This window comes from Corythoichthys intestinalis, chromosome 11 (assembly GCF_030265065.1).
Source record: "Corythoichthys intestinalis isolate RoL2023-P3 chromosome 11, ASM3026506v1, whole genome shotgun sequence".
NCBI lineage: Eukaryota > Metazoa > Chordata > Actinopteri > Syngnathiformes > Syngnathidae > Corythoichthys > Corythoichthys intestinalis.
In genome coordinates, this window is record NC_080405.1 from 24,251,086 (window position 1) to 24,264,805 (window position 13,720).

General features: G+C 40.2%; 1 protein-coding gene across 36 annotated transcripts in view; it reads right to left on the reverse strand.

The window, feature by feature from the left end:
- The window catches only part of LOC130924343 (protocadherin alpha-C2-like), a 217,970-nt gene that overhangs the window by 19,637 nt on the left and 184,613 nt on the right, over positions 1-13,720 (reverse strand). Inside the window, exon 1 of one of the 36 annotated variants that reach the window (XM_057850824.1) lies at positions 233-3,393. The exons of the other annotated variants lie outside the window; for them this stretch is intronic. Within the exon in view, the coding sequence (XP_057706807.1) occupies positions 233-2,749 (2,517 nt within the window). The 5' untranslated portion in view covers positions 2,750-3,393. Of the gene's footprint in view, positions 1-232; positions 3,394-13,720 lie in introns of those variants that run through there. 36 annotated transcript variants of the gene reach the window in all.

Consider the following 13,720-nt stretch of genomic DNA (forward strand, 5'->3'; position numbering starts at 1 on the left):
ATCCGTATTCATTTTTGATCCTTGTATAATGTAGGAGTAGCAATTTTAGTTCTTCTCCTCATCAAGAAAAAGAATTAAGCGAGTAAGATCTTAGGCCATCCCTCCAAACACTTCTACCATAAACTATCTTAAAGCAACCTGGATGCTTGCAATGAAGTTTCACGTTTAGGTTTAGTTGAGACAAAATAACAAACATCAGAGCACAGCAACACACATCAGAGCAGACACACACCTGAATAGCAGTCGCATCTGGCATACTGAGACGCCGAACAATTATCTGGCTGTGTCCACTGTGACTCGTGACGTAGCCTGAGCCCCAGGTGCCACTGTGGGGTCGTCCAGTGTTGTAGAACATGAACGTGTCACTTCCCGAAGTTGCTGTTAGGCACGTTTTGTAACAGTACGTTTTCGTCACAGAACCATTACCTCGCACTTCAATATAATGCGGTTCTACTTTAAGGTCTCGGCGTAGAGCCACATTGGCGCCCATCTGGCCTCCACCTGATACGGGTCGCCCTCCACCCGCACTACCAGCTGCTGCACTGTTCCCTGCAGGTACAGTAGTCTTGGATACACAGCAAGGGGAACAGGAACCGGACTGAGTGCAGTAGGCATGGCAACGCACAATGGCCAGCACACAGACAGTGACCAAAAACACAAAAGTGGTGGCACACAAGGCGATGATGAGGTAGATAGTGACATGGGAAAACATCAAGGGGCTTTCAGGCCTGATGATGCGCTTCGGGTCAGGGGTCAACTTGGGTGTGAGCTCCATCACATGCACGTGAACAATTGCAGTGGACGAGAGCGGTGGCAGGCCATTATCACGGACCAAAACAGTCAAAGCAAAGGAGGTCGAGTTATCTTCAATGACGCGCCTCGTGGTGCGGATTTCACCGGTGTGCTCGTGCACCTTAAAGAGGTCAAATGCTATGGTAGATGGCTGCAAGGCATATAGAAGCCAAGCATTCTGTCCTGCGTCTCCATCCCACGCTACCACTTTTGTTACCAACACTCCAGCCTCAGCATTTTTCAGCAGTGTTTCTGTGGTGCGGCTCCCGTTGGCAGGTGGGTACACTATCCTTGGCTTGTGGTCATTCTCATCCATAATGTAAACATACACTGTGGCCACGCGGCTTAGTGGAAGCATGCCATTGTCCTGTGCTTTGACCTGAAAGTGAAACTCTCTCAGCTTTTCAAAGTCAAAGGTTCGTAGGGCATAGGCCTCACCTGTGTTGGGTTTCACGCTGACATAGCTTGCCACAGGGATGCCGTGATTGTTGTCATTGAGGACACTATAGGTGATGCGTGCATTTTCAGCTGAATCAGCGTCCGTAGCTTTGATGGTACACAGGGGTGAACTGGGTGCATTGTTCTCGCTAATGTAAACAGTATACGACGTCTGTTCGAATCGAGGAGGGTTATCGTTTACATCGGCAACATCCACTGCAAAGGCTATTTGAGACGACAAAGGGAGGGTGCCTCCATCTACAGCACGTACTGTTATATTGTAGGATGAGACCGTTTCACGGTCCAGGAAGGCAGAGGTGACGATGGTATAGTGGTTGCGGAAGGATTTAATTTTAAAGGGAGAGGGCGGCACAAGCTCAAGGGTGACTTGCTTGTTAGGTCCAGAATCTTGATCAATGACACTGATCAGAGCGACAACGGTGTCTACACGAGCGTCCTCACGTACAGGAGTGGAGAGAGAAGAAAGGGTAATTTCAGGGATGTTGTCATTAACGTCCAAAACTTCTACCACTACTTTACAGTGCACTGCCACGGCAGCGGGCCCCTTGTCCATCGCTTGAATGTAAATTTCGTATGCAGTCGTCTCCTCATAGTCTATAATGTTCTTCACTGTTATCTTGCCTGTGTCTGTATCCAAGGAAAAGACCTGTCTGACCCTTTCTGGAGTGTAATTGCTGAATGAGTAAAAAACATCACCATTGGAGCCCTCATCGAGATCTGTAGCATTTAATTGAATCAAGAGTGTCCCTTTAGGTGAGTTTTCATAAACTTTTACTCTATACACTGAGTTGTCAAAGGCAGGCACATTGTCATTAGCATCAAGGATGCGTACATTGATTTTGGCAGTGCCACTTCTCTGTGGGGTGCCTCCATCCACCGCTGTCAGGATGAGCTGATCAGATGGCATCTGTTCACGGTCATAGCGCTTTTTGAGAATAAGCTCAATGTGCTTGTTATTAGAGAAAGGCTTAATAGAGTCCAGGGTTAGATGCTGGTTGGGGCTGAGGCGGTACTGCTTCACCGAATTGGAGCCGTCATCTGGATCATGAGCGGCCTCTATGTGGAATTTCGAACCGGTGACAGCAGATTCGGGCACTTCAAGGAGATACTCCAAATGCTGGAATCTTGGTGCATTATCGTTAACGTCCAAAATATCTACTTCTATGTTGTGCACTTCCGGAGGATTGTCCAGAATAACCTCCAGGTTGAGTGAACACGTGACATTCACTTCGCACAGACTCTCTCGATCTATACGGTCACTCACCACCAACTTCCCACTTTTGTGATTAAGGGTGAAATAACTCCTTCCACTCTCAGGTGTCACGTGCATGCGTCTGGTGACAAGTTTCCTCAAGTCCAGATTCAAATCATGGGCAATATCACCCACCTGAGCGCCGTTCTCCAGCTCCTCCGGAATGGAGTAGTGAATTTGCCCTCTCGTAAAGCCTCCGTATATGAAAATAATTAAACAAAATCCGTAACGTGCTGTTGTTGCCATCGCAGGGAGGCAGGATTTGGGGGGGAAAGAATCCAAATCTGTCTTGTTTTAAAAACAGACACGCGTTTTCTGCTACTCTGAGAGCAAGAAAAAAGCCTGCATGACTACGTGCAGAATGCTGCCTGCTACCTTGCTGGTGCCCATTTCGCGTTATTTTCTCCCTCTGCGTCCATGTTTGCGTTGTTGTGGATGAAAATGTTTGCCCTCCGAGCAAGACTGATTTCTCTCCTCCTCCCTCTCCTCCCTGTGCTGTGGTGTTGCTGTGTGGGCAAAGAGAGGGAGGGGGCTCGCTCAAACGATGCAGCTTTCATTTCAGTGTTGATAAAATCAACAAATAAAGAAAGAAATTAAACCATTTGTATAAAGAGGTCATTTTTAACGACATATCTTTGGCTTAAGGTCATTATCGAGCAGCGAAGCAGCGGACCGTTGGGAAATTAATCTGAAAAAATCTTTCTTTTTTTTTTGTCAGTGCCACCGCCCTTTCCAAAGCATGCCTTGGTAATTTCTGATTATTTTCCTATTTACTAATATCCAAAGCAATTATAAGAAAGCGAAAACGGTCATACGAAATTGAAGGGATATGAGGATGAAATCTGTCATCAATCAGATGTCTCAAATGAAAATGCAATACATCCAAAAGTACCAGTAAGTAATGAACTTAAACTCACTTGGCAGAAAATTAGGTACACTTGCTGACTGCATTTACAAAAGGAAGAAAATCTATTAACAATTTTTGATTCTGTTATATACTGTAGTTTGCAAATATAACAGTGGTATTGACCTGCACTGGATAAAAACTATAGGTTTAAATCAACTTTATTCCGCATCACGGAAAAGTAACCATGTATGTGTGCTACATATCATTAAATTAATACATGTTAATACATGTCCATTTAAAATTGAACTTAAGACATTATTTTTCATACAGTTCTTGCTATATCTATTTATTGGCTTGTGACAATCACTTTTTAAATTGATAAAGATGTCCAGTCAAGTTAAAACTACACGAAAAATTACTCAAAATTAACTATTTAGATAGTTGTTCTGTCAAGCACTTGATTTTAAAATTGTTAGCTATAAATATCCACCTGTCTTAGCACTCCGACCAACTCGGCATTTCAGTATGTGCTGTAAAGATTGTTCTTCATCCTGATATAGTGTCACTTTCTCCCACACGCATGCATGCATGCAGACTGCCCACAGCCATTATAGCACCCATCACTGGCGGGAATATGGAGGGAGAAGACAGTGACTCACTCGGAAGCTGCTAGTGGATGAGTGTATATATGGAGTGATTCCGAGTCAGCATGGAGGAAGAAGAGGAGGAGGTGATAGAGTAGTTGTTTGTGCAATGTTATGAAGGTTTTGCAGAAAAATGCAAATAACATGCACAGAAAATGTGTTCTACAACTTCAGACCTAATTAACTGTTCTGAAATTGCTCATCTCTAACAACTCGAAGCAATCAACTGCAGATGTAGTGCTTGTTGTTAGGAGTACATACAATAGAATTTTTAGCAACTCTGATAAAGGTTAAAACAAGCACGCACACTCACAAAGACAAATTTGCTCCCAGAATGAATGCCATTGCATTCGTGATAAGAGTGTTCAACATTCTCCATTCAGCAATGACTTTGCATACACACTCAGTCACGCCATCAGTGACATTTAGCCGATTTTCCCAGTGGGCTGAGCAGAACTTCTTGTTTTGCATATACACGCAACACAAAAAAATACCCCTAAAAAAGCAAGACGTTCTTGAAAACGTTAAATTGGCTTTACTCTACAGGTGCACAATAATTATTGGTCCGATAACTATCGGTCCGGTAATAGGAATTATGACGTCATCCCAATAAATCCGATAAAATTATTTATAGGCCCGATAATATATATTTTTGGTACAGTGTCGGTGGATGTGTGCATTCGTTTCATGTTTTGCCAGTATGCAGTTTTGTTACTGTTCTAAAGACCGTATTTTTCCATCACTGAGTGATGAACCTTACTATGGCAATTAGTAAACGTTTGCATTTTACAGTGTTATGTTTACAAGTTATTGAGAGGTCGTTTGGTTATTGATAGGCTTGCTGTCCTATAATTGCCAGGATAAGAAAGTTGCTTCATGGACCGAGACCACAACAGTCTCCTCTCTTGTTGCACCAAATGTTTTATCTGCTGATAAAGCACAATACCTGTTGGGTTTATGTTTGTTTTATTTCAGTGCTCATTGTTCAGGAGAACACATCTTGAATAACATCGACTGATTGATTGTCACTGACACAAATTATATTGATTTGAAAAAATAAATATGGGCACTTTATTTGAAGTCAAAACTGTTGTTGTCTTTGTTTTGTTCATAATAGTAATGTTCATATCATCATGAAAAATTGGTTAGGTCAAAGGCGAATCTACGCTGAATCCACCACTAGTATTTTTGACTTGCAGGTGTTCAAAAACTAAGGTGAATATACATTTAAACATTATATATACATTTTATTGGTTATAGTATCGGCCTTGAGGTTAATTGATATCGGTATCAGTTTCAAAAAATGGATATTGTGCACCCCTACTTTACACTCAACATTCATCCCCTTTCATTTTCTCGTGTTTAATTCAGACTTTGGGATATTTTTCAACATCATACACCACATCAGACTTAATTATCACATCTGCCCTAATTAATTGAATGCCACAGAGTGAGGCAGTCTGTTTTACACCTGGGTGATGCATATAAAGTTGTCAGCATTTGTTTCTTCAAATGACAGATGCCTGATATGCATCAACAACCATGGTGCTGCTCAAACTAATTGTGATTCAATGCAAAATGCTTTTCGTCTAAAATAACCTCCTAGAATTATCTACCGTACTTAATCAGTTTCATTGAAGTGGTAACAACAAATTCAAATGCTACTGATTAAACCTTTGGCAGACATACTGGACTGTCTCAGGAAATTAGAATATTGTGTATTCTAATTTCCTGAGACAGTCCTGTATATATACACAGGACTGTCTCAAAAAATTAGAATATTGTGTATTCTAATTTTCTGAGACAGTCCAGTATACAAATACATGATGTCCCAAAATAATTTATACGCTCTTTGAATTTAAATAGCTAAAAAAAGAAAAATATTTCAGATTTGATTTTGGAGTAAGAATAGCAGATACATGGCTTACGTTTGAGCATAAAATATTTGTTCTGAAAATATTCTGGAAATGTGAAAATAAAGCTGAAGTGGCAAGACGCTTTACGCGTGAGTTCCACAGATATTCTCCAACACGAGATAATTCAACCCAGTCGCTGTGCCTTCGAAAAAATTTTTAAAAAAAAAATGGTCCAATTAGTCCCCTGGCTGAAAGTCCACATCAGATGGTGACTCCACGCAAATTCAAGCCACATTCCACTGAAAAATGAGGATTTTTTTGTGCCCAGTCAATAACTGCAGTTATGGTTCTCTGTGAAACTCACGCATAAACTGTCTTTCCATTTCAGCTTTATTTTCACATTTCCAGAATGTTTTCAGAACAATTTTTTTTTTGCTTGAATGTAAGCCCAGTATCTGCCATTCTTACTTCAAAATCAAATCTGAAATAGAAAAAAAAAATGTGTATTAGCGATTTAAAGTCAAAGAGTGTATATATTATTTTGGGACACCCTGTATTTGTTAAAATAAAAAACCTTCGGGTGTTAAGTGAGGCCTGTTTTTTTTCAATATAATATTAGAAATGATTTATCACTCTGCCATAATATGGACATCCCCAATCCCCAATTTCATTAATGATGCAAAAAGGCCCATGTATTAAGGACATTTTCATTCCCCAAGACCCAATGTCATTAATACTGCAAGCGGCCATTAAAAAAAAACATTTATATCATATCTTCTGGCGTATGGGGATCTTTCATTTTTAGTTTGCTGCAGTACAGTATCTGCACAGAAACAGGTCAGTTTCATTATGCAACTCCTTACATGACAGCATCATATTTTATACAGGAGTAACATGCTGGAAATTCAAAATATATATATTTTTTTGGGCCCCAATATGTGTAAAGCATATATTTATCATTTCTTTCCCTGATACATTCATACAAAAAAAAAAAGAAAAAAAAAAAAAAAAGTGCCATCAGAAGTTCTAAAGTAGTGGTCGAACCTATACGGTCATTTAAAGGAAAAAAAAAAAAGACAAAGTGTGACCAACTATTCTTCAATTACTACAGTTTTTTTTTTTTTTTTTTTTTTTTAACAAATATATGGACGACAAAATATCACTGCAAAATAATGGATTTATAATTGTGACAGCGATGTTGACACGTAGGATAAAAGACACGGCTGAGCGTAGACTAAGTAACCGACAGTACTTATGCTCTTCAGCTTCTGTTTTTAAAGTCATGTTACCCATATTCATGAGCCAATGTATTAATCCCTAGTAACGACAGATACATTGATTTTTTAAAATTAATTGTATATCAATTTATGTCTTAGAAAGACAGTTTGCTGTGAACATATTGATGTAGATTGTATCCATTTTAAACGATGTGTCGATGTAGTGGATAAATCCTCAAACCCCTATTATACATACTTTAAAAAAAAAGCTAACGTCCACACAGAAACACCAAGGATAAATCTAACCCCATCCCACATGTCTCATTTGATTTTCATATTAGAAATGTAACATTGATAACAAAATTATATGAATGCCAAAAACAAAGGTCTGACATGTTCAATACAACTTTAAATGATATTGCACTCACTCGACACTTCTTTGGGACCAGCTGATATATGGGTAAATAAAAGTCATTAAAAAAAAATATATAACAATGCTTACTTTTGTTTGACCGTAAGAGATGTAATAATTACATCCAGTCACCTGTTTTGGGGGAAATGGCTCTAATTCTGAGCGCAGATTATACCCTGTACTGGTCTCCGGCCAGTGATAGGAAACAGTGACAGATAACCATTCACAGTGTCTGTCCGGAGGAATTTGAAATCTTCAATACCGCCCGTATCCTTCTCTGTTGACCAAATCATAAATGACTGTCATAGACAAGGAGCTCAGCAAAGGGGCAACACACAGTGAACGTGGTCCCTCTGTCGGAATTAATTGGTAGCACAAGTGGTGGACACGTGATGACCACTCCATTCCCAATCCTCTGATCCTTTTCAGTAGGACAAAGCTCACTAAAACATAATCCCTGCTATGACGAGGACCGAGTGGGAGGGAGAGCGAAAGAACTCATATGGTGCATCAAGGGCACCGAATTCCGTATTCTTACAGCAGTGACCCAAAATTGATAACGCATGCTCAGATGGTCAAGACAATAAGATATAATTCATAGAAGAGCAATAATACATGACACAAAACGCCAAATTTATCTGATCTCAGTTTACATAGCATCACCCACATTACACCCACTCACATAAGCAAAACCAACCAACTTTGGATGCAGTGAAACTGATATAGTGATATTTCAAATTGACTGCAGGCACCAGACTTACATTTGGGTACTCAATGTAATCAAGTAATCATTTTATTCAAAAGTTTATCAGAAACCAAAATAAAAACGTTAAACATAGCATAATTTTTACTTCAATATAAGTAACAACTTGTCATTACAGACTTATGTTAACAAACATCGAGCTGTGATTTCTAAATGCCTCTTTAAAAACAGTCACTAAAGTACAGTATGAGAAACATGACTGGTGGCTAAACAAACAGACATACAGCCATGGTATGTCTGCGTATTAACTACAAATTAAAGTGAGTAAGAAATATGACACTCCTTAAGTACCACACCTTATGCCAACTGCAGTGAGTGTTATGACATCCTTACTTCTTTTATTCATCACGTTAGGTCATAACGTATTGCTGAGTGGGTGGGTGATTGGTTCTGAGACAAACTGCGAGGAATTTGTCTTCTATTTGGTGGTGAATAAGAATACACTTTGCTCACCAGATGCTGTCATTTTTATGTTTTAATTTAAAATATTTCCAATCTTAAAATATTTCCAATCAGACGACATGGCAGCCACTCCATCTGCCGGGAAAGTATAAACTGGACAAGACTGGTATCGCTGTCATTGTATCAGCCCTCCACCCATTATAAGTACAAACATACAATATCAGCACTGTGCATCCCTAAAATTAAGACACATAATTCCCCAAAACACATCATGACCATAAACATTAACATATATAAAACATGAAAGTATCAAAAGTAGTGCATGTGCACCTTGTATCACTTTGTCCTGAACAAAAACTTTAACATTTTCAAATATCAGACCCTAAAATCCCTTTACACATGAAAGTATCTATAGTGCATGTGCACCTTGCATCACTTTGTCCTGAATGCAAACTTTAACATTTTCAAATATCAGCCCCTAAAATCCCTTTACACAGGTTTACACAGTGTAGAGGAGACATTTCCCGGGTTGTGCTTGTTTGTGCTCATCCCTTGTGGATGTTGCTTTCACAAATAAAGGGCATGAAGAGAGAGAGAACTAAAAGGAGCACAAATCCCTCCTTCTGGGGTTAAACAGTGTCTTCCCGATGCAGCCTGTGCATAAATCAAACAGAAGCTGAACAAAGCTATCAGAAAGCGCAGGCAGGCTTTGGACATTTCCCTATTTGGATGCCTTGGCTTTTTATCCTCACCATTCGGGATGAGGATGGAAGCTTGAGGTTGTGAGCATGACAAGCAAATCTAAAGACAAAAACAACATCCCGATGCCACTGCAAATAGGGACGGGAAGAAATGGTGCATGGGCAAACAGAGAAGTTGTGATGAATTCTCTAAGCTTTAACAAATTAAAAAATGTTCCCATTAAGATACAGGAGATATATTCCATGTGTTTTCCTCATCTGATCCTAAAAAGCAAGGCTCAAGTGGTTACTGCTTTGTTTTGCCCCACTAAAATCCCCAAACTTTCATCCTTCTTTCATCACTTAATTGTTATTCTTGTAATTTGGTATTTCCGCTTCTGATGAAACTACAACCTTCCACGTCTCTACAACGTGAAAGACATTTGGGTGTAGGCGGTTGCATTCAGGCAGCTCCTAGGAAACAGAGGAGTACATCATTTTATTGAGGCTGAGAGCAGTCTCCATGGTAACCGCTGACAGCAACGTCTGCCTCTCTTGCACAAAGGACACACCCTTGTGAGGGAAGAAAAACAGGAAGTGCTCCTCATGAGCGATGAGGAAGATCATGTATGTGCACTTGACATAAGAACAATGACCCGATTTCAAATCTAAAAACAAATATTCATATGAAGCTTTTTATTTATAGGATTACCGCAGTATATAGAATTGGTAATATCACTGTGAAATACTTTGCTGTGAGCCTGATGCAGGGATCGGAAAATGTCATGAACAATAAATAATTCAATGCTTTTTGTAACATTGAGGGTAATAGAATGCTGTCTTAAGGTAAATGCTGATGGCATGTCAGCATTTCCATACAACACTCAACTCACCAAACATTTAATTACATTGTAGGGCCAAACATCAACAAAAATACATAATGTTCTGAAGGCTGCACATGAAAAAGCCTCTCTTCAATTCCATCAACCACTCAGTTGCCCTGCACGCTCCCACAATGAATGACATTAGGTGCTGTCCGTCCTGCCCGGCCCCGCCCAGACGCAGAATAGAAGGCTGAGCCGAACTGATAGCACGGTCGGTGCTGAAGCTGCAGTAGCAGCAGCAGGGAGCGGAAAATTACCCACCCCTCCCCCCAGCCTTCTGCACTCACATTTACTGAAGCTGCAGAACACGCACTGAAGCACTTTTATGCAAGGAGAGAGCTCCAGGCGTTGTTTGGGGAAGCACAACATAGGGAAGATATATTGGGAGAGGGAAAAAAAGGACGAAACAGCCTACTGCAGGCTTAGGGACAGAGCAGCCATCTTTAAATCACAAGATGACCCACTTGTACACACACACACACAATGCCTCCAATGCGCGTGAGCACGTGAAGCTTGTGCCAAATCTCCCGCACTCTGAAGCGAGGGAGCTTCGACAGTGACTTCGGACCACGCTTGTTTGTGCTGGACCACTCCCTGAAATGAGGTCATGCTGTCTGAGTGACCCAGAGCATGATAGATTCTCAACGCAGTGCTGAACTGAACTGTCTTTACAGAAAAAGACATACATATGAAGACAAATCAATACCATTGTAAATAATATACAATGCATTCAAATATTTTTTTCTGAGCTGTTCCTGAATGCACCAACTGTCTGCGTCCTGTAAACATTTAGAATGCTAGTGAATATATATTAGATCATGTTTGCCGTACACAAATTAAGAGATTTCAATATCATAATGAATACTAATTTCCAGTATTCTATCAGAGCTTTTCCTGAACGCATAAACACAGTCTGTGTCGCATACACATTAGGAATGCAAATGAATATATATTAGATCATGTTTGCAACACTCCAGGGCTGATAGCACACATGTCTGCAACGATGGACATTAATTCCCTGTTAGTTCTCTCAGCTGCTCTCCTCAGCACTCAGCAGTTGAAGAAGAGGGGGATGGGAAAGTGTAGCATGCACTAGAAGGGGGAGAAGGAGAAGCTATGTTCGGTTTGTGAATAATATCAGTCATCAGGAGGAATGCAGATGTGACAAGCACGAGTGAGGCCATAAAGGTCAAATTGGATTATACGTGATGTCTACGGGATATAATAGCACCACGTTATTTGGTGCATCACAATGCTCCATTCATGTTTCAATATTAAAGTGCGTATGACACCAAAAAGCATGTTTATTTCATATTTCACACAGTGTTTTATGCTCCTGAATGAAATGGACCGCTTGGATGTGTGTGGAAGCGATTGTTTTATATATTCAATTTTTTAATCCCGCACCATGAAAATGAGTGACTTCCGGCTTCAGTCTCGGGTTTTGGATGAATGTGAATGTGACGTCACGCGGGTCAGTATATCACATTACAGCATTGCTTTATAGCACGCAGATGAACTGCGAATTCAGCTGATTTTGCGGATTAAATAGTTTATTTTCACATCACGCCAGCCAAACGGCTGCAAAAACTTGCTGCTGCACCAGGGAGAGGTGTGTGAGCCTTTTTGGATTTCAAAAGGTACCCATTCACCGCGGATGGCCAAAACAAGCCCTACTATTGTGGGACCATTAGACTTACGAGGAAGTAAGTAAACATCGTATTTTGTATTATGTCAAATACTGGGATCATGGCACACGTTTTAATACGGAGATGGCTTGCATTTTGTGGCTTATTGTCCACCGAGAATGCCACTCGGCCGACGACAGACTGGTTGTTTGCATACCCCCCTCTAATACTAGGCGTATTGCTCTCTTCGTGTGCCCGGTGTTCTGTCAAATTTTCAACCCGATCAGAAATTGCAACTTTGTGTTAAAAATGGCTGCGAATACAGTGATTACAAAGTAAACACTACAAACCTTCCTCAAATAACGGACTATTTACTTACGTTTGATCTTGGACGGACATCTAGAAAAGTTCTCCTCAACCACTCCCTGCCATGCCATGTTAGCTGCACAACAATTGCACACCGCTCTCTGTTTACGTCTTCGCTGTATAGTAAAGTATTATTTTATGCCATTTTCGTGTTGACCATGTGGCAGCTACGCGCTCCTCCGACATCGGCCGGTTTGTCTAGCGGTACTCTCCAGCTGCTTCTCCGGCGAGCTCTCCTGTCCGCAGCAGGGGAATGAGCTCTAACTTGCTCGCAGCCGGGCGGGCTGCCAAAGACAATCGACAACCCCACCGCCGTGTGATATGATCCAGGCTGGTTTTGTGTGATTTTTTTTTGCTTCCAAAAGTGAAAATAAGACTGAGACATCACTCAGTTCGGGTTAGCATGTCGGCTAGCTGTCACGCCTCTTGGTTTGTTTACATTCTCTGAAACGGGCAGGGAAATGACAAAAGCCGGACTAACTACGGTGGCATAAAATATCGTTCGGGAGGTGCGACAGTAAAGGTGAAGTCGACAGTTTTGACCATTATGGAGTAATTTTGCCATGTCGTAATGAATAAATGCATTTTTATTATTTTATGTTCCATTTAGCACAAGACTGTTATTTCTCATGACCACACCATTCATTTAGCAATTGGGGGAAAATACTTCCATAAAATGAATATCTTGTAAAATTATTGGAGTAGAGAGACTGAAACAATGACATTTTGCGGCTCTCTTCGTCGCATTTTCCTCGTTCTGAATAATTCCCCCTAAATGGGCTGAATTCTAAATCAGATGAAACCATGACCCTGCCAATGTCATCCTCCTGTTGGGGACGCTAATATATAATGGTAAGCGTGGCTAAACAGCAGATTAAAAGACTAATGTCTCGTCATTTGCGCTTTGCCAAATTGTTGTATATAGTTGAATTGTCTCAAAATATGATTCTAATTCACATAATAAGGCTATTTGAGACTTTTTTTTTATCCTGTCGTACGCACTTTAAAATAAGGAAAAAACTGTAAGCCATAGAACACAAGTTCTTTTGGTCAAAAATGACCTCCTATCTGTATGTTCTACTGGATACTGTAGATACTGTAGACACTGTGTACTCTGAGTACAAACAAAAAATATTAATAGCAAATAATACAATATAATCCGTGTCAGGAAATCCAAAATCCACAATACACTATAATCTTTATAGATGTTTCCAAATAAGACATTTTCAATAATTTCTTCAAATGACAAACATGGTGTGATCAACCAACAAAAAACAAAATAAATAAATCACAACACTCGACTCTTAAAATAGCTATTGCCAAGTTTAAAATACAAAACAGTGTATATTACGGCATGCTGTCAAAATGCCTTTGCCTATTTTCATACATTTATATGATTCCCTGTGCAGCAGCAATATAAAATTCTCCAAGTAAGTGAATCAAAAAATAATTTCATCAGCATTTGGAGGCAACATACTGCAAATAACTGGTCAAAACTTATGTCTGGACAAAGGAACA